At 42.0% G+C, this 27,334-nt stretch overlaps 1 protein-coding gene across 3 annotated transcripts in view; it reads left to right on the top strand.

Annotated features, from left to right (window-relative positions):
- MGLL (monoglyceride lipase) overlaps positions 1 to 27,334 on the top strand; it is a 122,758-nt gene that overhangs the window by 73,348 nt on the left and 22,076 nt on the right. For 2 of the 3 annotated variants that reach the window (XM_039843617.1, XM_039843615.1), the window contains exons 4-5: positions 18,700 to 18,836; positions 20,152 to 20,262. In XM_039843617.1, coding sequence (XP_039699551.1) covers positions 18,700 to 18,836; positions 20,152 to 20,262 — 248 coding nt within the window. The remainder of the gene's footprint in view (positions 1 to 18,699; positions 18,837 to 20,151; positions 20,263 to 27,334) is intronic. The other variant, XM_039843616.1, reaches the window with a different exon arrangement.

Raw genomic sequence — 27,334 nt, 5'->3', positions numbered from 1 at the left:
CTAAATTTTAAACAGCATAATCACATTGCAGCCTAAAGTAAGAAGGAAATACGGGGATGCTGGCATTCTTGTTCCAATAAAGCATTGATGTTAAAGACTGGAAGCAGAAAATACCAACGATCATGAGGAAATTTGCTGGAACTGGAAGACCATGTTTGATGTGTAGGTGGCCACTGAGTGGGTTTCTGTCACATCACTTTTTGGTACTTTTGTTATGGCTCAAGCAGTCACACAGATTCTGCCTGAAATCTTGATTTCTAAGTGAGTCAGCCCCAAACCTGGATTATTTTATGACCCATTGTTTGAGTGACATATATATTCTATAGCTCTCTTCCTACCAATGGTAAAGAAATAGGTTGCCTCAAAAAAAGTTGAGAAAAACATGACTTGTTTTAAGAGAGTGGGGAACATGGGGATGGGACCCAGGGACCCAGGGATGGGACATGTTCTTCAGACCAAAACAATAGCTTTCCATAGGGTTTTTACCTGGAAGCCAGGTACACAGGTACACAATGGGAAAAAAGTGAGTTTGCCACCTCCTGTATAATAAACAAAGACAAAGCACCCTGTGCTGACAAGGATATAAGACTCAAATTTCTGTACTTTGCTGAGGATAGTGAAAGTTATCAAGTGGAAAGTATTTTTGGTTCTGTGAATGAAAACTTCCCCAAATATTCATATCTTTTGATCTAGAAATCCCATGTGTATAATTCTATACACATCTGTAAAAGGATGTTCATCTTAGTGTCATTTATTATAGCAAAAGATTGAAGGAAATCTCAATGCCTCACCATGAAAAGTAGTTTAGTTTAGTGAGTCTTGATTTTATCCCCTGAAGGGCTATCATGCAGTCACTATAAATCACAAGTACAAATTATATAATAATGTAGGGAAAATATTCATATATTACATATGTTAAGTTAAAAATCAATTCTAGCCCTCAGTACCTTGCCAAAACCTGATACGTAACAGGTATTTAGAGCATGTTATTCAGTTGCAAAAAGTTTTCACTATCTTGCTGCAGCGACCCTGATAGAGAAAAGCCTTGTCAAAAGGGAGACTGACCTTCTCCCCCACCCCACACCCTAACACATGCCCCTCAGGGCCATGAGATAACAGGGTGTTGACTGAGCAAGAAGTTAAATGACACTCCCTGGCCATTCTTGCTGGAAGACACATACATCCACGGCCACCTCCACCTATACCTTTGCTCCTTTGTAACTCATGTATCATGGGTGTTCTCACATGAGCTTCGTGCCTGGCAAAGGGCAGAGTAATACATACCAGGCGGCTTTGTCTTGTCTGGGAGAAGTTGGGCTGGCCCTGAAGAGCTTGAGAAGGCCATGCCAGCATGCCAGGCCACACCAAGATAGCATCCAGAGCCATATGCAAGGCAGGTGACATAGTATGATTTTATGGGCTTATTAAAAATGTAAGTGGTGAGCCACGTAGGCATCATTTCACAATTTGAGTTTTTCTTTCAACGATGTGTCTTAAGAGTTCTTCCCGAGTCTGTTCATATAGTTCATGTTGGCAGGCTATTGAAATGAAACCAAACTTTAATCATACATGTTTCCCCCACTATCCAAAAGTAGAGCGTTTCTACGAAACCTTTGGTAAGCCGAAATGGCATAACACAAACACACAATTACCATTAACTTATGAGGAAAAGGTTTTGAGCATTCCCAGGCCCAAATGCAACACATGCACAACGTCTTTAAGTCATTCACCGCTACTGAAATGATTAATCACATTGTTTTGCACTAAGTGTAACACCCTTACGAGCTCTCTTAGACTTCCCTGGTACCTTAAGACACATCTTGCTTTTGGATGCATAAATAAATTGAATAAAGGACAAATGCTCACAGACACAGTTCAAAGACTTGATTCTTGAGATGCTGATGTGCTAAGTGTGGTTCCTGGGGAAGGAGCTTGGCAGGGGCACTCCCGCTGCTTACTGCTGGAGGCTGACAGCTGCCTGTATAATGGCTGCTGCAAAACAAACCCTGAATACTGTTTGCACTTTTCACCTTTGTTTTATAAAAGTGAAAATACTCTAGATTTCTTTTAGTTAGAAAAAAACAGGTACTAATACAGGTCTTTTGTAAAAGAGAAGTGATGTGGTCATAAACTTTGAAAAAGCAGGGTTTGGCAAGGATGGAACTTTTTTTGCCTTTTTTTCCTTAAGTTTTCATTTCAACGACTCTTATTTACTGACCGCTTCCTCTGTGCCCAGCCCTGCTCTGAGCACTTTACACATATTCTCTCACTTAATCTTACCAATAATCCAAGGAAGTGCTATTATCCCCACTTTGCAGATGAGGAGATTGAGGCTCAAAGAAGTTGAAAACCCTGTGTGAAGCCTTCCCACAGGGGAGCCAGATTTGGCCAAAGCAGCCTAAACTCAGAGTTGTCCACCTAGCCCTACACTCAGTGGCCACCCCAATGCCTTTCTGGTTTTCTCCACATACCTACCTTGAACATGTATTACTTTTATAATCAGAGAAAGGACAGGGTGTATTGTTTCAAAGGCAGACAAATAGATTCAGGTGTTTTTCTTTGTGCTACACAGCACCTTCTGAACAGAAAACATTTTCAGCACTGCCTGACAGGATTTTCTGCGATGATGTGTGTGTCCTGAATGAGCCCTGCCCAATATAGCAGCCACGTGTCAGTCATGTGTGGCTGTTGAGCACTTGAAACATGCCTGATGAGACTGAGCAACTGAGTTTTTAATAGTTTTTATTTTAATTAATTTAAATTTAACTAACCCATATAACTGGTGGCTACTGTACTGAACAGTGCAATAGGTGTGGCCCCTTTCTCAGTCACACTGCCGGCACAGAGGGACTCCGCGCCCGGCTGGTAGAAGCCAAGCCACTGTCCCATCTGCTCACTCTCCTCTCCTGTGCATACTCCAGCAGGAGCTGGGCTGACAGTCGCAGGGTTGGTGCCCAAGCTCGCAGGACGCCTTTTGCCCTGGCAGATGGTTTCCGCCAAAGGCCTCTCTGTACTTTGTCCCTTATTCTGACAAGCTTGAGTAGGTGGAGAAAGCCTGAGGCCTGACTGCAGGCCCCCAGCCTCCACCTCCACCATAATCATGCAGGACTACCACCCAGCTCCTGATAAAGTGATTCAGGAAACAATCTCTTGTTTGTGCCTCCTTGGGTAAGATTGCTCATGTATGTGTTTGTCCACAGGAAAGATTTAGATCACTGTTTCCAAGCTTCAGGGAATCATGAGCACTTCTGACATTATTCTCAGGTACTAATATAACATTACCATGTACCATATGTTATTACATAATTACTGCCAGTTTTAAGGAGCAGTAGATGATTTCATTGTATCTTGGAGGTAGTTGGTGATGTCCTGGAACTGAAAATGACATAGCAGATGTCACGTTGCAGAGCAAAGAACACAGGGCTGCTTTGGGTCCCAGCCCCCATCTTCATCATAACCTAATGGTGGCAGTGAGTATGTATTGAACACTTAGTGTGTGCCACACACGGTGTTAACCACCTTACACTCATACTCTCCTTTAATCCTTGCAGTACCCAATGGAGCGCCCCTTACTGCAGGTGAGAAATTTGCACCTTCAGGGAGTGAAGTCACCTGCCCAGGTCACACCAACCGACCTCCACCCTTAACCTCAGTATAACCCTACTTGCCCTCATTCTCTGGCTTTAATCTCCTGTCTAAACTGGTTGATAACTCCTCCCTGGAGTCTAGTTGTTATCAAACAACAGGAACCACGGGTCCAGGGAGCTGGCATTGGGATAGGCATGCAGTAGGTGCTTAACAAATGAGGCTCTTTTCTCTTTTCACTTTCATCACATCTTAGCCGAATTTAGCTTTGCAGCAGTGTTCATTCAGTCACAATGTGTGAGGGGCCCTCACTCTGCGGGCTCTGACTGGGTATAACTACACGGAGCTGCTCCCTTTCTTGAAGAGGTGTTTAAATTCTCAAGGGCAGAAGGAGCTATTTCTCATGCCCAGTCACACACATTTACTCCCTATGGTTGAGGAAATCCTGACCCATCTGCAGCCTTTTCTGAGTGCTGTAGGATCCTGACTTTAGCTGAGTTTAGTTGCCTACATCTCCAAGGCTTCAGAAAGCTCCGCTTCTTAAATATTAAAAATTTGTCTCACATATGGGAGAAATGAATCTGCACTTTTTAAAACAATTCATTTTACCATGTGCAATCTCCTTTGGTTTTTAAAAGTAACATTTTTTACAGTTTCGATAGAAGTTAAACTTGGGTTGCGGTGGTATTTCTATGTTTTTATCATGTTTTACCAACCCTATGCTACAAACAACTGTGATAGCACTGCATGGGAACATCTGGAATCTAGAGGGCACAGCAGATGTATCTCGGTGTTTTTGATGGAAAGAGAAAAATGTCTGTCGCATATTAAACCTGGGAATTTTAAGTTTGAAGGAAACTGAGCTGAAAGGTAATTTAATGCTTCATCTATAAAAAGTTCTGATTATACTGATGATACAGACCAGCTAGTCTCCATTTCTTTGGAGAGCAAATCCTATAAAGTGTAAGAAGTACAGGTTAGACATATAGAAGAATCTCTGACAGGGAAGAATGCTGAACACCACAATCATTTATGAATTTTCTCATCTGAAACTATATATGAAGGGAAACAGGATGGAAGCTAGCATTCATTGAAGATTTACTATATGTCGGGTATGTTATGCTATTTCATTTATTCCCCCAACAAATTTAGGAGTAAATGTGTCCTAGTTTTGTAGATGGGCGAGTGAAACTACCATCTTAAAATATGTGTTTCATTGCCTTCTTTTTCATTTTATGCTTTTATCACATAATTAGGTACAGCTCTCTAAAAAATATGTATTGTTTGCTTTTTTAGCTTTATATAAATGGCTAAACTACATATTTATGCAGTCTTCTATGACTTCCTTTTTTTCATTTTGTGTTTTGTTTCTAAGTTTCAACTAATTTGCTGCATGTAACTTTCGTTCATTCACTTTCACTACTGTAGAATACTCCCTTTGCTATAATGTATCCATTTTCCAGGCTGCCATGAACAGCCTGGTACATGTACTCAAGAATTTCTCTTGGGAGTAGGTATATCTAGAGGTGTCATTGCTGGGTTGTAAACTATGGAATTTCCACCTTACAGACACCAAATTGTGTTCCAAAGTGATTGTAATAGTTTCTCTCTCTGCTGTAACATATATGAGTTTGTGACTCCCTTTAAATTTGAAAATGGGCACTTAATCTTAACAGAGCTTTGTGCCACTTTGACACTCATCTACAAGTAGCTACAGTTCTCCCTCTGTGTCTGAGTGGCCATGACTCCCACATCTGGCTTCTGCTGGTCCAGTCATGTGGTCTCCAAAGTCAAAGGCTCCACAATGATTGTCCGTCTAATGGGCCTTAACTACACATCCTACAAGACTGCCCCGCTCTTGGGACCTGCTGACCTCCTGTGGGATGGCCAAGAATGTAGGGTGGAAGGGAGTTTCTGTCCTTTTACAACTCAGATGTTCCCAGGGAAACCAAAGCCTGCTCTCCAGAGCCTTGGCTCTGCCTCAGCCCCTGCACCTCCCATGGCTGCCTCACTGGCGAGAGAAAAGATCCCCTTGAAAATCAAGAGCAAAGAAACTCTCTGAGCTGATGTGAATAAATACAATAGCCAGCTAAAGAGCTAATTGCCCCTTGGATCTTTCTACCTGGGCATTGTGGAGTTGGGCCAAAACCAAGATCAGAGCCCTTTTTCTAACTAGTTCTTTCTTCCTTTGAATGGAGCTGTTTCCTTTGGCAGCCTGAGCAAATCCTACAGGGCCAGTGGTGTGGCCTATGGGATTTGGCCACCTTGGAGAGGCTGGAAATACTCTCTGGTTGGCACCTCCAAGAGAGCAGAGGTGAGAGATGAGAGGAGCTTTCTGTTTGTATAGAAACCCCCAGTAGAGAGCATGTGGTTTAGGATTAGGAAAACCAAAACTGTGGGCTCCACTACAGACCCTTCACCATAGGGACAATGGCAATGCTTTCAGAATGAAGACGGCAAAGGCAGCTAGGTGCCCCAAGGTCTTGTAGAGGCCATCTCATCATTCTAGACTTGCCTCTCTGACTTTTGTCTTTCAGAAGATACACATTTGCCTACATTCGTTTGCCTGCGTTTTAAATAATACATGCCACATCTTTTCCCTCATTAACAAAGTAAAACATGTTCAAGGTAGATTTAGGGGAGGAAATAGGAAATCATAGAGGCAGCCATTGAGTCCACAATGGTTAAGAAGTGGACTCTGGATTTAGTCTTCCTCAGATCAAATCTGGTCCCACCACTGCAAGGCCTCATGCAGGATTTTCAACTTCTCGGGGACTGTCTCCTCATTTGCAAGTGAAATAGATGATGCTGCAAGCCAACCTTTGAGCCAAGGGCCGTACCCTTCTGTGTGGGGCTTAGTGCGTTAAGAAAAGACCAGAGGTCTGTTCTCACCTTGGCATCTGTGTCTTTCTTCACTTAGAATCTTCTTTAAATGGCTTCATCTTCACCCTGCCCCAGCCCAGGTGGCACTCCACACCCCTAAACTCCTTCCTCTGCTCAAAGGCAAAGCTCTCCCTCCTATCCTCTGGTAGCCTAAGTAAAGGCCACTTTGGGGTTCTCTATACCCAGGGCAGTGTAGACATAGTTGGTAGACAAAGCTTTAGGCAAGACTTTCCATGATGATCGTAAGCAAACATGATCCAATGAGGACATTTACAATTTTTTTTTTCCGATTACAGTTGAAGTTCAATATTATATTAGTTTCAGGTGTACAGCATAGTGGGTAAGTGGTTAGATATTTATATAACTTGCAAAGTGCTTCTCTGCCCATAAATCTAGTACCCATCTGACACTATACATGATTATTACTATATTATTGACTATATTCCCTAGGCTGTACTTTACATTCCTATGACTATTTTATAACTGCCAATTTGTACTTCTTAATCCCTTCACTTTTTCACCCATTGCCCCAATCTCCCTTCCCCCTAGCAACTCATCAGTTTGTTCTCTGTATCTATGAGTTTATTTCTGTTTATTTGTTTATTTTGTTTTTTAGATCCCTCATGTAAGTGAAATCATATAGTATTTGTCTTTGCTTCACTTAGCATAATACCCTCTAGGTCCATCCATGTTATCGTAAATTGTAAGAGTCCGTTCTTTTTAATGACCAAGTAATATTCCATTGTGTATATATACTACTACTTCTTTTTCCAATCATCTATCACTAGACACTTAGGTTGCTTCTATATCATGCCTATTGTCAATAACACTGCAATGAACATAGGGATGCATATATCTATTCAAATTAGTGTTTTAGATTTCTTCAGATAAATACCCAGAAGTTGAATTGCTGTGTCATAGGTAATTCTATTTTTAATTTTTGGAGGACACTCCATACTGTTTTCCCTAGTGGCTGCACCAATCTGCAATCCCACCAATAGTGCACTAGGGTTCCATTTTCTCTACATCCTCACCAACACTGTTCATTAATTTATTGATGATAGCCATTCTGACAGGTATAAGGTGATATCTCACTGTGGTTTTAATTTGCATTTCTCTGATGATTAGTGACGTTGAACATCTTTTCATATGCCTAGTAGCCATCTGTATGTCCTCTTTAGAGAAATGTCTATTCAGGTCCTCTGCCCATTTTTTAATCAGATTGTTTGTCTTTTTGGTGGTAAGTCGTATGAGTTCGTTATATATTTTGGATATTAATTCTTTATCGGATGTATCATTAGTGAATATCTTTTCTCATTCAGTAGGTTGTCTTTTCGTTTGATGGTTTCCTTTGCTGTGCAAAACTTCTTAGTTTGATCTAATCCCATTTGTTTCTTTTTTATTTTTTTTTCTTCCTTGCCTAAGGAGACATATCCTATAATATATACGTATATTCTAAAAGCAGTGTCAGAGAGTTTACTGCCTATGTTTTCTTCTAGGATTTTTATGGTTTCAGGTCTTACATTTAAGTTTTTATTCCTAGTTGAGTTTATTCTTGTATATGGTATAAGAAAGCGGTATAGTTTCTTTTTTTTTTGCAATGTGTCTGTCCACTTTTCCCAATACTATTTATCAAAGACTCTGTCTTTATCCCATTGTATATTTTCCCTTCTTTGTCATAGATTAATTGACCATATAGGCATGGGTTTAATTCTGAACTGTCTATTCTGTTTCATCTATCTATGTGTCTGTTTTTATGCCACTACTGTGTTATTTTAATTATGGTAGCTTTGTAGTATAGTTTGATATCAGGTAGTATGATGCTACCAACTATATTATCTCTCAAGACTTCTTTGGCTGTCAGAATCTTTGTGGTTTCACATAAATTTTATGATTATTTATTCTAGTTCTGTGAAAAACGCTATGAGTATTTTGACAGAGATGCGTTGAATCCATAAATTGCTTTGGGTAGATATTTTAATGATGTTAATTCTTCCTATCCATGAGCATGGTATATGCTTCCATTTATTTGTATCTTCTTCAATTTCTTTCTTCACTGTCTTATAGTTTTCTGAGTACAAGCCTTTCACCTCCTTAGTTAAATTTATTCCTAGGTAATTTTTTTATGCAATTGTACATAGGATTATTTTCTTAATTTCTCTTTCTGATAGTTCATTATTGGTATATAAAAATGCAACTGATTTCTAAATTTTGTATCCTGCTACTTTACTGAATTCATTTATCAGTTCTAACAGTTTTTGATAGATTCTTTAGGGTTCTCTCTGTAAGTGTCATGTCATCTGCAAATAACAGTTTTACTTCTTCCTTTCTAATTTGGATATCTCTTATTTCTTTTTCTTGTCTGATTGCTGTGGCTAAGAATTCTATTAGAATTCTATGTTAAATATAAGTGGTGAAAGTGGACATTCTTGTCTTGTTCCTGACCTTAAGGAAAATGCTTTTAGTTTTTCACCATTGAGTATGATGTTAGCTATGGGTTCGTCATATATGGCCTTTATTATGTTGAGGTATGCTACCTTTATTCCCACTTGGCTGAAAGTTTTTATCATAAATGGATGCTGAATTATGTCATGCTTTTTCTACATCTATTGATATGATCATATGATTTTTATACTTCATTTTGTTTATGTGGTAGATTACATTAATGGATTTGCATATACTGAACGAAACTGGTATCCTAGAATCAATTCCACTTGATCATGGTGCATGATATTTTTTAATGTATTATTGACTTTGGTTTGCTAATATTTTATTGAGGATTTTTACATCTGTGTTCATCAGAGATATTGGTCTCTAATTTTTTTTTTTTTGTAATGTCTTTGTCTGATTTTAAAATCAGGGTAATGGTGACCTCTCAAAATGAGCTTGGGAGCCATCCTGACTCTTGAATTTTTTGGAATAGTTTGAGAAAAATAGGTATTAATTCTTCTTTGAATTTTTGGTAAAATTTATCTGTTAAGCCATCTAGTCCAGCACTTTCGTTTTTTGGGAGGGAGTTTTTGATAACTGGTTCAATTTTGTTAGTAGTTACTGGTCTGTTCAGGTTTTCTGTTTCTTCTTGACTCAGTCTTGGAAGATTGTATGTTTCTAGGAATTTATTCATTTCTTCCAGATTGTCCAATTTGTTAGCATATGATTATTCATAATATATTCTTACAATCCTTTGTATTTCTGTGTTGTCAGTTGTCATTTCTCCTCTATCATTTCTGATTTTATTTAATTGAGTCCTCTTTCTTTTGTGATGTCTGATTAAAGGTTTATCAATTTTGTTTATCTTTTCTAAGAACAAGATGTTGGTTTCATTGAACTTTTGTATTGTTTTTTAAGACTATTTCATTTATTTCCACTCTGATCTTTATTATTTCCTTCTTTCTACTCACTTCGGGCTTCATTTGTTCTCTTTTTCTAGGTGTAAGGCAATGAGGTTAATTTTTTTAAATGCAAATGTCACTGTTGTGCCTAAAGCTCTCCTTGACACCCCGTCTCTCCCACCAGGGAGAGGCTATACCTGGACAGTGAGTCCCAGCCCCAAGGCACCACACCTCCTCCCGCCAATTTCTCGTTCTATTTCAGACCTGAGCCATCCTCCCTCTCCTTTTCCCATCCAGTCTTCTAGTTCCACACTGCCTCAGAGAGCCTGGGCAGGGAAGTTGCTGACCCTCCCAAAGACCAGTCTTTGTTTCCAAAAAGCTCATGCAGGTGCCTATGGAGCATGCCATGGGAAACATCCTTGAAAGCAGCAAGCTCATAGATTCAAGGTTCTCAGTGAATGAATGTTGCTATTTGTTGTATTAATACCAGTGTCCGTTTTGGCCCAGCCCTTATGTTCCCACTGTACCCGCTCTCAAATATTTGGAAGGCTCCCAAAGGACACTTCTCAGTGGTCTCCATGTTTGCATATCTGCAGACACTAAAGAGTTCAGCCACAGAGTGAGTGAGACCTGTCTCCAGGTGAGAACACCAAGCACTCACAGAACTTGCCTCAGGTGTGAGCAGCTCTGGGCACAAGCTCAAAGGGAAGGTGCTAGCTGTGTGCTTTTATAGCATGTTCTTTATCCATTTAGGAAGGGCTTTTCTTTCATTCTATCAGTCTGTGATTTTCTCTGCTTCCTGCCCATGTTTTACGCTGAGCTATGACAGTGAACATAATGGATTTGGAGCCCGAAGCCTGCACTCAAGTCCTTGTCCAGGCTCTAACTCACTTGGAGGCTCAGCTCCATCCAGTCTCTCTGAGGGTCAGTTTTCTCAGCTAGAAATAAGGGGAAAGAATCCTAGACTCACAGAGTTGTAAGGATCAAATGAAATAAACTCTAAGAAAGGGCTTTGTAAATTACACATTGTCACACAAATGTCCAGTGTTATTACTGTTGCTTTTTGAATGCTTAATCTCTCTTTTCTTACTCAAGGCTGTATTTGACCAGCCATTTCTTCTGTAAGAAAATGAGGAGCATTTGAGATCTTGCTCCACAGCATATGTCCTCAGTTTGGCTCAAATGAACTCTTATAAATATTGTGAAAGAAAGAAAGAGAAAAAGAGAAAGAGGGAGGGAGAGAGGAAGGAAGGAAGGGAAAGAAAGGCAAGAGAGAGAGAGAGAAAGAGAGAGAGTGAGTGAATGAATACTAACTAATACCAGTTTTTAAGAAAATGGAAATGAAATGTCCATTTCTTCCTATTCTAGCACTAACAAGATCATCAGCTTTCTGGATACTTCTCAGTGATCTCTCTTTTTTTGCACATGGCAGTAGCATGGAAAGTTATTTTCAGATAGAAATATTTTGTATGTGAAAAAGAGACTGGGATCATTTAATCATTCAACAACATGGTTATTTTTCATCACTATAGTAATAGAGTGTTTTAAGGGTAGCTGAGCTTCGTTTTAATCAGGTATGGTAAAACACACAGATACAGAAATGACTGTTATGAAGGAAGAATTTATTGTACTCACAGATTCTGGGCAACAGGAGACATGGTTCACCATGCAGGGAAACACCAGGGGCAGTTGTGAGGGGTGGAAATGTGGGCGGAAGCCTTCATTGTGGTTTCTGGGGGAAGGAACAGGTGAAGCAAGGTAAGCAGGCTCAGGGTTGGCTGCTTTGAATCACTTCAGCAGGCTCTGGGGTATAGGAGTTGTCTCTAGTTCTCTGGTTCCTGGTCCTCGGTGATCAGATCAGGGAACTACTGGTCTGAAGTGTGAAAGCCCATAGAGGAGGTGGTTGGGGATGTGGACTCTGGATTGATCGGTTTTGAAGGGCTAGCTCACAAGCAAATTCTTTCCTATCTCTAGAAATTAGCTGATTTTGGGAGGGGAAGTCCCTCTAGAGTCAGCTTTAACAAGGTGGGAAAGCATCAAAATGCAAAAAATTAAAAACATAGTACATAACAGAATCAAGGTAAACAAAACTAAAAATACATTGGATTAAGGTCTGTGGCTCAGGGTTCTTTCTTTAAAAAAAAAAAGTACTAAGAAAGAATGATTTAATCACATGTGCAGAACTGCTGCTCTGTAGATCAGCTTACATGATGAGAAAGGAAATGCATCACATTAGCTATAGCCGGAGTAATGGAGCTGAATCTCCATTCCTGAGATGAGTGGCCATTATGAAACTACTGCCTAGAATTCACTTCAATTGACATTTATCAAGCCTCTGCCAGGCCTATACAAGGAGCCCTGATGAATATGCACATAAATAAAATACAATCCTTGCTGTCAGCATCAGCCCTGGCAAATATGGGGCACGCGTGTTTTGAAACTACTCCCCTAATTTATGGCAGGCATCACTAATCACATGACAGACATCACTAATCGCTCACAGCAGTGCAGTAGGGGGCCTCCACTTTGCAATCAGAGCTGTTTGTCACCCTGGCTCCAGGGACCCTCTGTCCACAGAGAGGAATGGTACTAGAAGGGAGAAAGAGAGGAAACTCTAATCAACTCCTGTATGATAAGGACAAGAAATGCTTTGAGGGTATGGAAGGAAAAACTTGCACTTGTGTTGAGGGAATTGACTCCATAGAAGTGATAGGATTTGAGATGAGCCTTAAAAGACTTTGCTTCTGGCCTGGTGCTGGAGTGAGGGCACCACAGCAGAGGGGTGTTCAATGAGAGGCACAGGGTAGGAAAGTGTGGATGCATTTTGAGAAACAGTGGGCAGTTGGGTGTGAATATGGCTTAGACTGTGCTTTCTAGTGAGGCAGAGGGACCAGTGTTAAGACAGTTAAGACCCATTTGCATTTTGGAGCTTGATTGAGGTGATGGCTGAACAACATTATGAATGTACTAAATGCAACTCAGTTGGTACACTTCACAACGGTTAATTTTATGTAATGCAACTTTCACCTCAATTTAGAAAAGAAAGAAAGAAAGAAAAAGAAAGGAAGGAAAGAAGGAAGGAAGGAAAGAAGGAAGGAAGAAAAGAACCATAGGAGAAGAGATCCCTTTCTCACACCATAAGTGAAAAATTAACATGTAGAAAATGAAACCGTATCTGGAGATGAATGGTGGTTATGGTCACACAACAGTGTGAATATACTTAATGCCACTGAACTGAACACTTAAAAATGGTTAATGTAAACTATATGTTATGTGATGTTACCACAAAAAAAGAAAGGAAATCATAAAAGAACTTACAAAAAATATGGCTGAATTCCTTTATAACTCTGGAACAGAGAAGGCTTTTATTAAGCAGAATTAAAATTAAAAAGCCATAAAAAGAAAAGATTGATAATTTGACCTTTTAAAAATAATAAGCTTCTGCATAGCTAAACACAACATAAACAAAGGCAAAAGACAAATGACCAACTAAGCACAAAGAGCTCTTAAATATCAAGAAGGAATGCAAAACCCAGATAGAAAAAGTAAGCAAAGACATAGATTCTCAGTTTGCCAAAAAAGAAATACAAGTGGCTCTTAAAATGCAAGATGCTCAGCCTGCTCTTTCTCTATCATGTGAGCAAAAATCCAAATGACAAACAAGACACTTTGTTTGTAAAGCTGAAAAGACACTTTGTTTGTACAGGTCCTCTCCCATACCTCGCAGGTAGAATAAGATGGCATGTCCCACATTGAAGGGAATTTGGCAATATCTACCAAAATGACATATGTACACACCTTTCAACCAAGCAACCCTGAATCTAAGCATATACCCTGAAATCACTCCTTCACAAAGATGAAATAAAATATCCCAAGGTTATTCATTATAGTCAAATGTTTGATAAACAAGAGATTGGATGATGTAAATATTTGTCAAGAAGGGGCTACTCGAATAAACTATAATTCATTCACACAAAGTACAACAGATTGAAGAAGAATTCTGGGGTCTGTTTGTGTTATGAAGTAATTTCCAGAATATGATAAAGTGAAACAAATCTGGTGTAGAGGATAGATGTGTGGCAGCTACCTTTTAGGTAAGAAAGGAGGGAAAATGAGGGATGGATGGATAGATAGATAGATAGATAGATAGATAGATAGATAGAAAGATACATACATACATACATACATACATAATTTTCTTATCCTTGCACAAAGAAATATTTCAAAGAAAAAACAAAATAATTAAAACGATTAACTATAGGGAACAAGAGGAGAGAGGTGGAGGAGATAGGAATAGAAGCAAGACTTCGATGGATGAATCTTTTTATATATTTGTGACTGTTGTACCAGGTAAATGTTTTTATATTCAGAAAAGGAAATTAAATTAACAAGCAAAAGAGCAAAACCTACAATTGGAAACAAATTTAATTTGAACTTAATGAACCAAATTGTATATCAAATTAGTAACATGAGCACGAAGAGGAAATAATTATGACATGCGTAATAATTTGAACCCTGAACACAATACTCTGGCCCTATCATTATTGAAGTATATTCTAGGGACAAAAGGAAATGCAAAGAAATGTTAAGTTTCCCTCAGTTGGCTTATTGTTGGTGGTAATATTGTGACTTTGAAACTATTCTGTCATTACATTGTTAACACCACAGATAAGTGACTATGTTAATGCTATTAGCAACTAACATTTTCAGTGTCAGAGAAAAGAGATAAAATATAAACTCAGGGAAGTTAAGAAAAACCTTGGAACACTGATTTTTAACCAGAAATATCAATATGAACTCTTAATTTTGAAAAAAAATTGTTTCCTAGCTCTTCCCACTGAGAGAGCACAAAAACTATGGCACCCGGATGGGATTGAGCACTCCAATAGTTAAATATTGGTATTGAAACACCATTCCATACTAACAGGATCCGGGGCTCCTTGGAAAAAATGCTTAATTTTAGATCTAGGGCAGGGAAAGTTTACAGAAGTCACAGACACTTGTGCCGGAAAGCAAGAAAGTGCTTAATGAATAGTAGGAACACAGGAACAGTATGAGGGAAAACCAATCAGATTCAGAATATAGGACATTTTACTGGCCTGGTCTCTTCAAAATAAAAGTGAATGGAAAGTTGTAGATTTAAACAAACAAAAGAAATACAACAACAACAAAATACAGTGTATGAACTTTGTATCCTGGGTCTTAAAAACAGCTATAAAATATTTGGAGACAACTGGGAAATTTGAATTTGGACTGAATGTGAGATGATATCAGGGAGCTACTGCAAGTTTACATAGTGGGAAAGTAGCATTGTAATTATGAAGGGAATGTGTTTTTTAGGAGATGCACACTCAAGTGTCTAGGGATAGAGTGTCATGCTAGCTATGACCTTTTATAAAATTGTTATTAGAAATGACTTCAGTTTAGTGAAAATTTGCAAGATTAATGCAAAGAACCTTTGTATATTCTCTACCCAGATTTTCCAATTGTTAAAATCTACAACTTACTTTAAATGATTCAGCCCTTTTTATATTTAGAACTACATATGCATAAAGGAAGTAAAATGTTGACAACTGTGGAAAATAGATGGTAAGCATAGGGTCTGTATTGTAATATTCTTCCCATGTTTTTGTGTGTTTGAAAATTTTTTAATGAAAAGTTGGAGAAAAAAGCTAGAGAGAAACTCTATTTCAAATGTTGAAAAATCCTCTGGATATATTGTCAGGTGGACAAAGCAAGATGCAGATCTGTATATGTTATGTTTCTTAATGTTTTAAAAGGGAGATAAAAATCAAGATTTGTATTTGTTTATAAAGAGGCACTAGAAGGAGACAGGAGATACCTTGGGAAGAACTTAGGGGAAGAAGAACAAATTGATGGCAAGGAACGTGTTCAATTACACCATTTTATACCACTTTGATTTTTGAACCATGTGAATGAATTCTCTTTTACAATGCAATTTTTTGAAATTAAAAATGAATGTATGAAGGTAGTGCAGAAGCTGGCCAGGGAAAGGAGGCAAAGAAAAAGTAGGGAGAGAGGTGAAGGAGAAGTTTATTTCCATGGACCTGTGACAGGATCCACCAAGACTGTGTGGGATGCAGTGCGCAACCAGCCAAGCTGACAGTGGAAGGAGAGCAAGGACTGAGGGAAGGCTGAGGGACGGCCATTGTGCACGGCCAGCAGGAGTCTCTGGTGACTTAGTGGGGTCAGGGCAGTACCTCCACAGGTTAGAGAGAAGATGGGGTGGGAAAGGTCAGTGAGTGTAGTTCATTCTCTGAAGACTGAGGGGAAAGAGAGAAAGAAGTTGGTGGTTGAAGGGCCTAGAAGATGAAGGAGGGAGGGAAGAATAGAGCATATTGTTGAGGCAGGAGGAGAGAGAGAGAGAGAGAGAGAGAGAGAGAGAGAGAGAGAGAGAACAAACACTGGGAGAGCTGGGCGGGAGTGTCTAGGATCAGGAAGGGTCCAACCTGTAAAGAAGAAAACCGTCACAGGGGGTGAGGGCGAAGAGGGCCATGTGGGATGGTCCCATGTTTTTAAAAAGGAAAAGAGTGATAATATCTGCTTGGAGTCGGGAAGTAGGTTTACAGGCTTTAGGATAATGAAGACATTTGGAAGAGATGCTGAGGCAACTTTGTTTGGCAGCCGAATATGTGTGAAGAGGCAATAAGTCACCAGCCAGCCTTGGTGTTATTTGGCTCACACACTCAAGTTCACCCAGCCGCCATGGAATCAGCTGGAAAAGGACAGCTGTGAACTGAATCCAGAGCAGAAGACTCAGAAGGGCTGCTCCTCAAAAATCTAAACAGAATTACCGTATGACCCAGCAATCCCACTTCTGGGTATATACCCAAAAGAATTGAAAGCAGGGACTAGAACAGATATTTGTACACTTATTTTCATAGCAGCATTATCCACAATAGCTAAGAGGTGAAAGCGCCCCATGTGTCCATTGACAGTTTATTGGATAAACAAAATGTGGTCTATACATACAATGGGATATTATTCAGTACCCCGCCCCCAAAAAAAGGAGGTTCCAACACATGGTGCAGCAAGGATAAACCTTGAGGACATTATGCTAAGTGAAATAAGCTGGACACACAAAAAAACAAAACTATATGATTCCACTTATAGGAGGTACTTAGAGTAGTCAAATTCATAGAGACAGAAAGTAGAAGAGTGGGTGCTAGGGGCTGAGGGATGAAAATGGGGAGTTAATGTTTAACGGACACATTACTCTGCTCAGGCTGCTGTAACAAAGTACCACAGGCCTGGTTGTTTAAACAACAGACATTTATTTCCTCACAGTTCTAGAGGCTGGAACTCAGAGATCAAGGTGTTAGCAGGCTTAGTTTCATTGAGGCCTCTCTCTTTGTTTTGCAGACAGCTGTCTTCTCCTTGTGTCCTCACGTGGTCCTCCCTCTGTGTGTATCTGTGTCCTAATCTCCTCTAATCCAATATGACTTAGGACCCAAACTAGTGACCTCACTTTAACTTAGTTATTCTTCAAATGTCCCCTCTCCAAATAGTCACACTGGAGGTACTGGGGGTTAGGACTTCAACATATCAGTGGAGGGTGGGGGAGGTGCACGCAATTCGGTGCATAACAATGAATATGGAATTTCAGTTTGGAAAGATGAAAAAGTTCTGAGATGGATGGTGGTGATGGTTACAGTTACACAGCAGTATGAATATACTTAATATCACTGAATTATACACTAAAAAATGGTTAAGATGGTATTTTATGTTATATATAAATTTGACGTCATTGATTTTTTATCACAATACAAAATTAAATTTAATAAAATTTTAAAAGAGAAAAAAGTCCTCAGTTCTGAGAGGGTAACAGACCGGTGGGCCCTGGGCTGCATGCAATGGTCAGAGAGGTGGGTCTGAATAGGAAAGTGGGGACACATAGGAGGAGGAGATAGGACAGTAGGAAACAAGAGTTTGTGGTCAGACCACACTAAGGGTGTCTGAGTCTGAGGTCTGGACAGCCAGTCGGTTCCAGGTGATGATGAGTCTTCACCTTTCCCATCTGTGAAAAAAGTGTTATTATCATTATTACTATAATAACTTACTCACCAAGGCAGCAGGAAGGGTTTGGGCAGACGCTCTTGCTGTATGGTCCCTGTTCTCTGGGAGCCCTTTCTTTCTGGCGATTTTCAAATCATCACATCAGCAGCTTTCAGCCTGAATATGGAAGCTGCAGTCAGCATGTTGTTTCTATAGCAACTTATGTCCTTCTCAGAGGGAAAAAGTGGAGAGACCCTAAGAAAAGAACTGGAGAAATGAACAGCCCAGATATGTGACAGATAATAAAATCCCAAAGAGATAGAACATGACCTGGTTTCATTGCTACATAATTGAGAGGATTTCTGGCAAGCACACTTGACTATTTTGTGTTTGCCATATTATCTTTTATAAAAAAGTGACACTTTACCTGGTGAAAGACTAATACCGAAACACAACTGTGAGGGTCAAGGAACTGGGAAAACCCAGGAAAATTCTGTGCCTCATTAGTCTTACTCCTGGCCACTTAGCAGAAAATTAGGCTTGGTGAATTTCTCTTTTTATCTACTTTTCTTTCTTCCTCGGAAACAGCCACAGGGAAAGCATCCCAGCTGTGTGGACAGAATCTACAGAATGGTTCATCTCTTCCTGATTGTGTGTAATTGTGGGTGAGTTCCTTAACCACCCTATGCCTTAACATCCTAATCTGTACGATGAGTGGAGACTAATTTCCACGTTCAAGAATGGTTGGAAAGGCTTCAATGACATCATCCATTCAGGTTCTCAGTAAAGAGTGGCTGGTGATTCCAGTGAGGAAACTGCTGAGCCTGGGCAGGAGTCAACCCCCTTAGTGACTACAATTCTCTTGTCTCTCATTCCCTTCCAGTTGGCCATGGACAGAGTGAAGGGGAGAGGATGGTAGTGTCTGACTTCCACGTTTTCATCAGGGATGTGTTACAGCATGTAGATTTTGTGCAAAAAGACTACCCAGGAGTTCCTGTCTTCCTTCTGGGCCACTCCATGGTAAGTTGACCACAGAAGACCCAGTTCAATAAGAACTTGCATTGGCTGGGCAATGTGAGAACCCCTTGATGGAGAAGGGGTAGCCCTGCCTCCCTGCCTCGTCCTCTCTCCCTGCCTGGTTGGCACACCCTACTCTAAATGCCCTGCACTTGGAGTTCCCAGGCAATTTTGTGCTTAGGAACCAGGCCAGGTTCTGAGTCCTGGAGACAGCCCTGGAGGGAGCTCAGAGCAGTCCATCTTTTCCTGCCAGAGCCCAAGGCACCGGGAGGTGGCCCATCCGTTGTTACTGAAGAGCTTGGCTGTGGGGCCTCTTGGGAAACTGATCTTTTTTAAAACCCAGTTTCCACCTCAGTGCCATTTCATAGTGAGGCCCTCAAGGGCACTTCTGCTCCCCGCAGAGCCACTTCTCAGAGCAGGGATGGCGCGTTAGTCAATGAGAAGCACACTGAATGTGCCAAAACTCCTGAATGCTTTCTTTGGAGCTGTACAGTACAGATGAGAAGTAGGCTCCCTGTGGATACAATTCCTTAAAGGTCATTCAAAATTTTTTTTCACCTTTTAACTGTATAAAACCCTGCAGGAATTGACCACATATAATCTTTAAATTGGGAGTCTTCAAACTGGCAGCATCCAAACTGGGACAAATCTTCCCAACCTGAAGTGTTGGCTGGCAGAGAATTTGAACTGCTCGATTTTGGATATGGTGAAACTTTTCAATCCAGGGCAGAGCTTCCGCCCCCTATATCACAGCCTGGCTCTGTTCTTGTGTTTCTCTTACCTGCCTGGCCCCTGAAAGCATTTGCAGTTTCCGCCCTTGGTTCAAATTACCTGCAGCTTCAGCAAACAGCCAAGGCCTCAGACCTTCAACACCATTCACGTTCACTATTTTTCTTGGATCTTAAACTTCTGGGGCCTTTACTGAACCAGGGAGGGAAAAAAAAGGCATAGCAACTTCTCATTATGATCAGACTACAATTTTTTTAAAAATCTCATATTAAGCCTGATGGAATGGATGAATTGGATATCTGCCAGCTTTTGGCTTGAAATGAAGTAGGAATGTGTTGTTTAATTTGCAGCCCACAAGCAGGAACCTTATTTATATCTCTCTGAAATGTTTGCTTTTGGAAAAAAACGTGTAGTAAAATAATTGCAGACTCAGTTTATCCAACATTCAGTGGTGTCTATTCCAAGGTAGACCTCCTCGGGGTTCTCGGCCAGGCCCGGAGCTTAGGAGGACCTCATCCATCGGTCTCATTAGAAATCCACGTGCTGGTAGAAGCCAGCACACAGCAACTCTGCCCATTTTGCATTGCAGGGAGGTGCCATCGCCATCCTCACAGCTGCAGAGAGGCCAGGCCACTTCTCTGGCATGGTTCTCATTTCACCTTTGGTTCTTGCCAATCCTGAGTCTGCAACAACTTTCAAGGTAAACTAGTTCTGTGAAACTTCTGCAGCTTCCCAAGGACTTGGAGCGTCCATTTATATCTGGAGGCTGGGGAAACGGGCCAAAGTCCATTCTTGAACTTCATGCACTATTGTGATGAGGTTTAGACAAATATCAAACATTGTTGCCACCGGGGTTTATAATTTCTAAAGTCGGGCACGTTTTTCCCCCAAAGACAAAGGAAAAATGACTTCCTGTTTGTGCATGTTTTATTGTTGAACAAAAAAAAAAAAGGAGAGTTACACTTGTTAGGAATCCAGCAAAGTAACCTTTGTTAAAAAGTCACAAGCAAGGGCAATTTTCATTGACTGTTTACCAACTTCAGCCAAAAGTGCACTGTTTGTAGGCTATTTGTAATTGCAACATAGAGTCATGTTCAGTGTAGCTCTCCTCCATCCCAGTGCCCTTTCCCCTCAGAGTCTAACCAAGCCATCATTTTGTTTTTCTGGTTAAAATGTTACACAATGGCATATGTGTACACCTCTTGTTTCTGGGGCTTTGAGCTGCGTTGAAAAGACAAATGAGCCAATAATACTACCAGAAGTAGAATAGATGCCTTCTCTCTCTGAGGAAGGAGAGGAAACTGGTGGCCTGCTTAACTGTGAATGTGGGTTGTTGACATATGGTAGACCTATTATTTAGGGGCATGAAGCTTGAGAGAAATAATAACTGAATTAAAGTAGAAAATCCCCACCCTGCGTATCCCCAAGGAATGTTCCATCTCACCCCAGTGCCATGTGGGACTTCTGCCTCCTGAGCCAGTACTCAGAACTCTCAAAGAAGTATGGAGGGTGAGGTGGTAAGTCAAGTCACAGGGCCATAGAGAACTAGGCAGCTATTAGGCCATGGGCTCACCCTACCTTCCTTAGCCTTACCATCAGTGACAGTGAGATTATTTAAATCATTGCCTTAGCTCTGATGCCTCCGATATTCCCCTGAGGACCCAAAGAGGGGAACACAGGACAAGGAATGAAATCTTATCAAAATGTCCTCAAACGTTTCCTACAGCCAACAGCCACAGACTTAATCCTGGCCCTAGAGATGAGCTAGCAGGTCCTATGTAAGGGTTTCCCATTACACACAAAAAATTTCACCAGTTTGAAATGAGGACAAGCTGAGCAAAAGAGAAACCTGGAACTATCTGATAGTTCAAGCAGAGAACAATTTACTTAATTCCAGGGAGAAAGACAGCTAGCTCCTTTGAATTTTATTCCATTTTAAGGAAATCACCACTGCCTTGTTGAAATCAATTATCGTTAGAAAATTTCAGTGTCGTGTGGGACAACAGTGTAGGCAAGGGCTACCATGAGTCAGCCATGGAAATAAACGAGGTCATCCACAGAATCACAGGTAATGCACAGATGCAAGATGGCTACTTCTTGGCCATTTAAATGTGCAAGAGGGGGCACGACCTTCTAAAGAGCTCCTATCCTGACTGTGATTGCCTAATGTGAGCTAAATCAGTTAAGGGTTCTTATCCAGATAGAATAAGCAAGAACAGGGTCACAGAGGAGAGGGGATCGAGACATCTGCTGTCCATGTGCTTTGAGTCATAAAGATTTAATGGGCTCAGTGAGCGCCAGGCAGGTGCTGTGCTTTAATGTGCATTATCTCACTTAACTCCCGTCAACTAACCTAGGAAGAGGTCGCGACCTGTGTTTTATGGATGGAACATGAATCTTAGACTGGATGAGTGACTCGCCAGGATCATGAAACTTGTGTGATGGATTTGAATCCGGGGCTGTCCATTCCCCCTCTAAGGTGTTTCCCCATAGAAGAAGGTAGATGTTTTCTGCACTGTAAAATTTTCTTATATAAAAGCCAGGGACTGTGAGGCTTCTTGAAGCACATGAGGATGGTCATGGCAGCCGAGCTTGGAGATGGAACTGGCAAGGTTTTCTCTCAGAGCCACTGGTAGATGCAGAACTTCTGGGCAAGGCCATACCATTGTGACTTTTCAGAGCCCTGTGCTAATGGATCACCTTCTCCAATCAGGAGCCAGCTGTCCCTGGGGAGATGCAGGTCTCTTCTTATCAGCCAAGATGAATTAGATTTCTCGTTGCCCTCAGACGTGAGGGCACGTCCTCCCTGCTCTGGGTTCTGTTGCTGCCCCTGGCTCTTGTGCAGTTCTGACTGACGGAGCCTATGATTCAGTCGTCTGCTTGCCCCAGATGTCTTGATCACCCTCCACACATCTGGTCCTGTCTGACAACCTTCCAGAAAGAGTCTTACTGAATCTTTGTTTAAGATTTAATTTAAATTTTTTTAGAATAATACATTTGTACAATCCAGGTAAGATGAGCAGCCAGAATTACAGAGGGGGTGGGTCATCTTCTGTGGATGGACATTCACACACACTCCATTTGTTCCTGTGCTTTACACAGAGGGAATATGCTCCTTGTACTTTTTGTTTCATTGTTTTGTTCCCTTGGTTGGCTGGTAAGTTTTTGTGAGTTTTGAGTTGAATTTGGCTGCTTCGGAGAGCAGTCCTTCTTAGTGCTTCTCTCAGACGAACAAGGGGCCCGCTACAAGATGGGCTCTAGTTAGGTGAGGCCCTGCTGACCGACCTTCAGGTTGTTAACTGGTTTGCTCATATGGACCCCAAAGATGGACAGTCTTATAGACCACCTCTTGCTGAGAAAGTTGAGGCACAGGAGGAGCCCTCTCCCTGGTCAGTCTCGCTGTCAGGGCCACAGAATGCAGAGCCTCATGACTTCTCTTTCAGAGCTCAGCTCTGGACTTTTCAAAGGTTTATTTCATGGCCAGTAATTCCTGCTATAGAGATTCCTGAAATCATTAAAGCAGGCAGTGTGAGATTCCAAGCTTTTCAGTACAGAGGAGTACATGGAAGTTCCCCTGTCGACATAAGAAACAGCGAAACCTGTAGAAAAATTTTATGCATTTAAGCCAAACTGACAACACATGCTGGGGAGCAAGATCTCCAATGCTCTGGAAAATATCAATTTTGCAGTTATTTTTATGTATTTGAAATTAAGGAGGGAACAACTTAAGGAAGATTACATGGCGGTGGGGGAAAGGAAGGCCGGGATCAGGTTACAGGATAGTTAAATTTATTTGCCCTTTAGGTGGTTTTGCCTTAGAAGGAGGAGTCTGAAAGGGGAATTGCAAAGGTGTGTTATCCTGGATGCACAGAAATATGATGGACAGGGCTTGCTTAAAGCAAAAAGAAGCCTTTTGGTAATGAAATTGTATGCGTGGGGCATGACTACCCACCGTGACTTGCCTGGTTAAGATCGCACTGTGAGGTTACTTTCCATAGAACCTCTTTTTTTGCCCACACCCCCTACTCTGAAATGTGAGAACACTAGACCTCCGCCCAGTCCTGCATACAGCTGGTTCTTAACCTGCATGCTCTGTTTTCAACAAGCTGGGGTATATTTAGCCTGGAGGAGAGACAAAGACAGAGGCTTCTGGCCTTCAAACACTTTGCTAAGAATGTGGTTGCACAAGGGAAATGACAGCAGAAGAAATTTAAAAACAAAAATCTAGTGCATCAGACCAAGTCTCGGCTATTTATGAGGCCATTTCACGGGGATTATGCTCTGGGGAAGGTAGGGCTGGAGTAATACCAGGGACAGAGGGGAAACCCTTGGTTGCCCAGGTAGGAGGTGTCAAATTCTGAGCTAGTCTAGGGTCTCCTCACCCTGACCTGTCCCAAGAGGACACCTAGGAACATGCCGCAGGCTGCCAAGCTCCTCCTTTCCCTGCTAGTCTTCCAAATGACCTTCTCCACCTGTTGCCTAGACGTCATCCTCTTGTGTCCAGGGTCAAATGTAGAAGCCAGCCCATGCTTCTAAATGCTTCCACTTCCAGCCAACCAGGGCACTTAGCCAAGTAAGGAGAAGTGAGTGGCTACTATGAACCTAGCACTCCTTGAACCTAGCACTCATTGGGTGACTTCCTCTCCGTCACCGCCCTGTAAGGAGGGAAAACTATTCTCAATTTACAGACAAGGAAATGAGGCCAATTATCTCGCTCCAGGAAGGATACTCCCTTTCACCCTGAAACCCGCCCAGGTTATCTTGACTTTAGCCTACATCCTATCTGAATGTCACTCATCTGTTTTTAGTCATCAGAATCCAGAAGGACCCCGGAGCACTAGGGAGTGGAGGGGAAACGGGCGGGGATATGGAGGACTGCCACGCTTTCCAACTTTAGGCACAGTTAGACCCTAGAGTCCCAGACTTAGCAGTGGTCATGAATTTGGCAGCAGCAATGCACAGCAGGGCATTGTTACCTCTATCCTGTAGACACCTGCTCCCTAATAGCTGGGGGTTCAGACTTCTAGACACTTAGGACTTGAGGAATGAGTCACCTCCTCAATACATCTTTGAGGAGCCCCAGAAGCCAGCAAATGTCCTTCCGTCCTTCCCAGGGGCTTACCAAAAAGGGCACACAGTTCTTTCTATTTTTTGTCTGCTGGAGGATGCACTTTCCCTCCTGAGACAGTCTGGCCTGTCCTCTGACCCTTGTTCTGAAGCCACCCCCACGGAAGGCATGGAGTTCTAGCCTCCTTTTGCACAGGTCGACCTGTTGGAACCATGTTAGAAGACAGCTATTATAATTACCTCCCCCGTGTCAAGTCTTTCATAGGCAGAAGCTTTAAAATGATCTTAGGGGCTATTAAAACCTTTCAGATCAATAAAGGCATTTGTGCAAGTCTCTAGTATTTAAAGTGATGAGCCCGCAGTTCATCTAGGAATGCCACAGGGCATGTCAAGGACACAGGATACATTCTAGTCTCTTGGTCATCAGGAGGTGGACTTTGTTTCTGGGGAGTTGTTCTCTTTCATGAGTGAAATAATTTGGAGTTCTAGCTGTGATGTGACATTTGTTGCAAAGCTGCACACCAAGTACTCTTTCTGAAGTCGCACTCTGAATAACGTTGGTATGTGCTTACTCCTTCAGTCAACCAATGCATATTTCTTGAGCTTCTCCTAGGGCCAAAAGCCAGGAAGGCAGTTAGGAAAAGCTCTGTGGGAATCAAGTCTCGAGTAACCTTCCCAGCAATGCTTTGAGGTTCTTTTTATTATCCCCATTTTAGAGGTAAAGACACTGAGGATCATAGACTTTCTTGGGGATGCAGAATTGGAGATGCAAATTTGCCTGGCTCCCGGTCTCCGAGTCTGATTCTTCCATTTCATTGCCTCCCTTTCTGGGTCCGGGGTCCAGTGACTGTATGTCCATTTGTTGTGGGTCTTGGCCCCCAAATTATTCTCAGGCAACAAGACCTGGAGTCCCTATTGAGTCGGTGGCACTGAGAGCTCTGTAATTGCACAAACCTGACTTAGCCTATTGGGGTCATGATGATGGTGGGAATCTCACCTCTAGGGGGGCCCATTTGGGGTCACCCCTCTTTTGAGCTGGATCTTCGGCTGGGGTTCTTTCCACACTCCCGCAGGATTATCAGAAGAGTTTGGTTGAAAAGGCATCAAGAATGGTAATACCTTGTATTCTACGTTCTTTATAGAATACTCCCCACCCCCACACCTGTTCTGTGGCTTCCTCTGACTTCTCTTGGAAATAAGTATGGGGCTCTTGCAGCTGACAGCTGAAGCCGAGGGAGATTATGACCAGAAGCAGCAGCAGCAACTCAGGCAACCTGGACAAAACTGATTCTTCTGCGTGGGGGGTCTACCAGTCTCTTTCCACCTGCCACTCTTTCCTTACTACTCGACCTCAAGACCCCTTTCTCGGCCCTTCTGTCTTCCTTCATTGCCACAATCAATTCACTGCTTCTGTTTAGTTCTTCTGCACCCAGCTCACCCTTTCTCCCTTCATGAGACATTAGGCAAATGAAATAAACAAACCCTAAAAGAACAGCAGGGAGAGGGGATTGCTTTTGCAACTATGCAAAGTACCCTGCCCCTGAATCTTTCTTGGATCTTTTGTGGAGAAGAAGCTAAGCACCATTTTTTTTCAAGCTGCGACACTATTGTCATCAAAAGTTGCCTCTACCCAATTAAGTCCTGTTAGAAATGTGGTTTGGAACTCACTATGCAGGTTTAGAAAAAGAATTGAGGGTCAGGACTGTGCAAACATCTCTTATTGTAGCTTCTTCAGAAGGGCGGCCTGCCCTTCGGAGACATCTGTGCCCCTGCCCTCCAACCAGTGTGGGTCAGGAACCCTTTCTCTACTCTGGCTGCACACTGGAATCACCTAGGGAGCTTTTTAAAAAAACCGATGCCCCAACTCAGTCAATCTTTCAGGGTGGGGCCTGGGAAGAGGCATTGTGATGCTTCTCTGAAACACACAGGCCCCTCAGACTTCAGGGCACACACAAATGCTCCAGGTGTCCTGTGAAAATGTAGATCCTGATCTGATAGGCAGAACTGCTCATGCTGCTGGTCTGAGGGCCACTCTTAGAGCAGGGAGGCCATAGAATATCAGTAAAGGACAGGCTGCCAGATGGCTGTGCTGTGCCCCCTGCCAATGTGCTAACTGGATGGAAGGAACAAAATGTTCAAAACCAAGGACTGTCTTTCTGGGGTGAGGGGTGTATCTGCCTCATGCCTCTCCACGAATTCTCCCAGGTGTTAACTCACACCCAGGGCTTCATAATCATCTATAGATTGAGACTTTTCTATTCTCGGGGTGACATCCTGCAGAGTTTAGTGGCAGGACCTAACCATGCAGAATGGAGAACAGGCTGCAATATATGCACACTTACCCCTCATCTATATTTGTGATTGAACAACCAGTTCTCATTACTAGGACACCAGTATCTTCCACTACACTCAGCCACTGGAGTTGTGCAGTCATTTAGGGGCATTCACCCATCCTGAACCCACCAACATCAGCTCACTTAGAGGAGTGAGAACGGCTGCCACCCTGAGAGTCCTTGTGGTGAGAAGCATGCAGTTGCACACATCCTCTGGCTCTGCCACCTGCCACCTCCAGTCCTAAGCATGATGTGTCCTTGCCCATGTCTCCTCCTGTTTGTGCTTTGGGCAGTAGGCCATTGGCAGCTGTGGGAGGGGTAATCCTCAGGACTTGGTTTCTTGTAATTGGAAGGAGGAGACAGGTGGTCACC

The sequence above is a fragment of the Pteropus medius genome, unplaced genomic scaffold (genome assembly GCF_902729225.1).
Source record: "Pteropus medius unplaced genomic scaffold, Ma_sr-lr_union100, whole genome shotgun sequence".
NCBI lineage: Eukaryota > Metazoa > Chordata > Mammalia > Chiroptera > Pteropodidae > Pteropus > Pteropus medius.
Note: the sequence above shows the minus strand (reverse complement) of the source record. Positions and strands in the feature narration are given on the sequence as shown.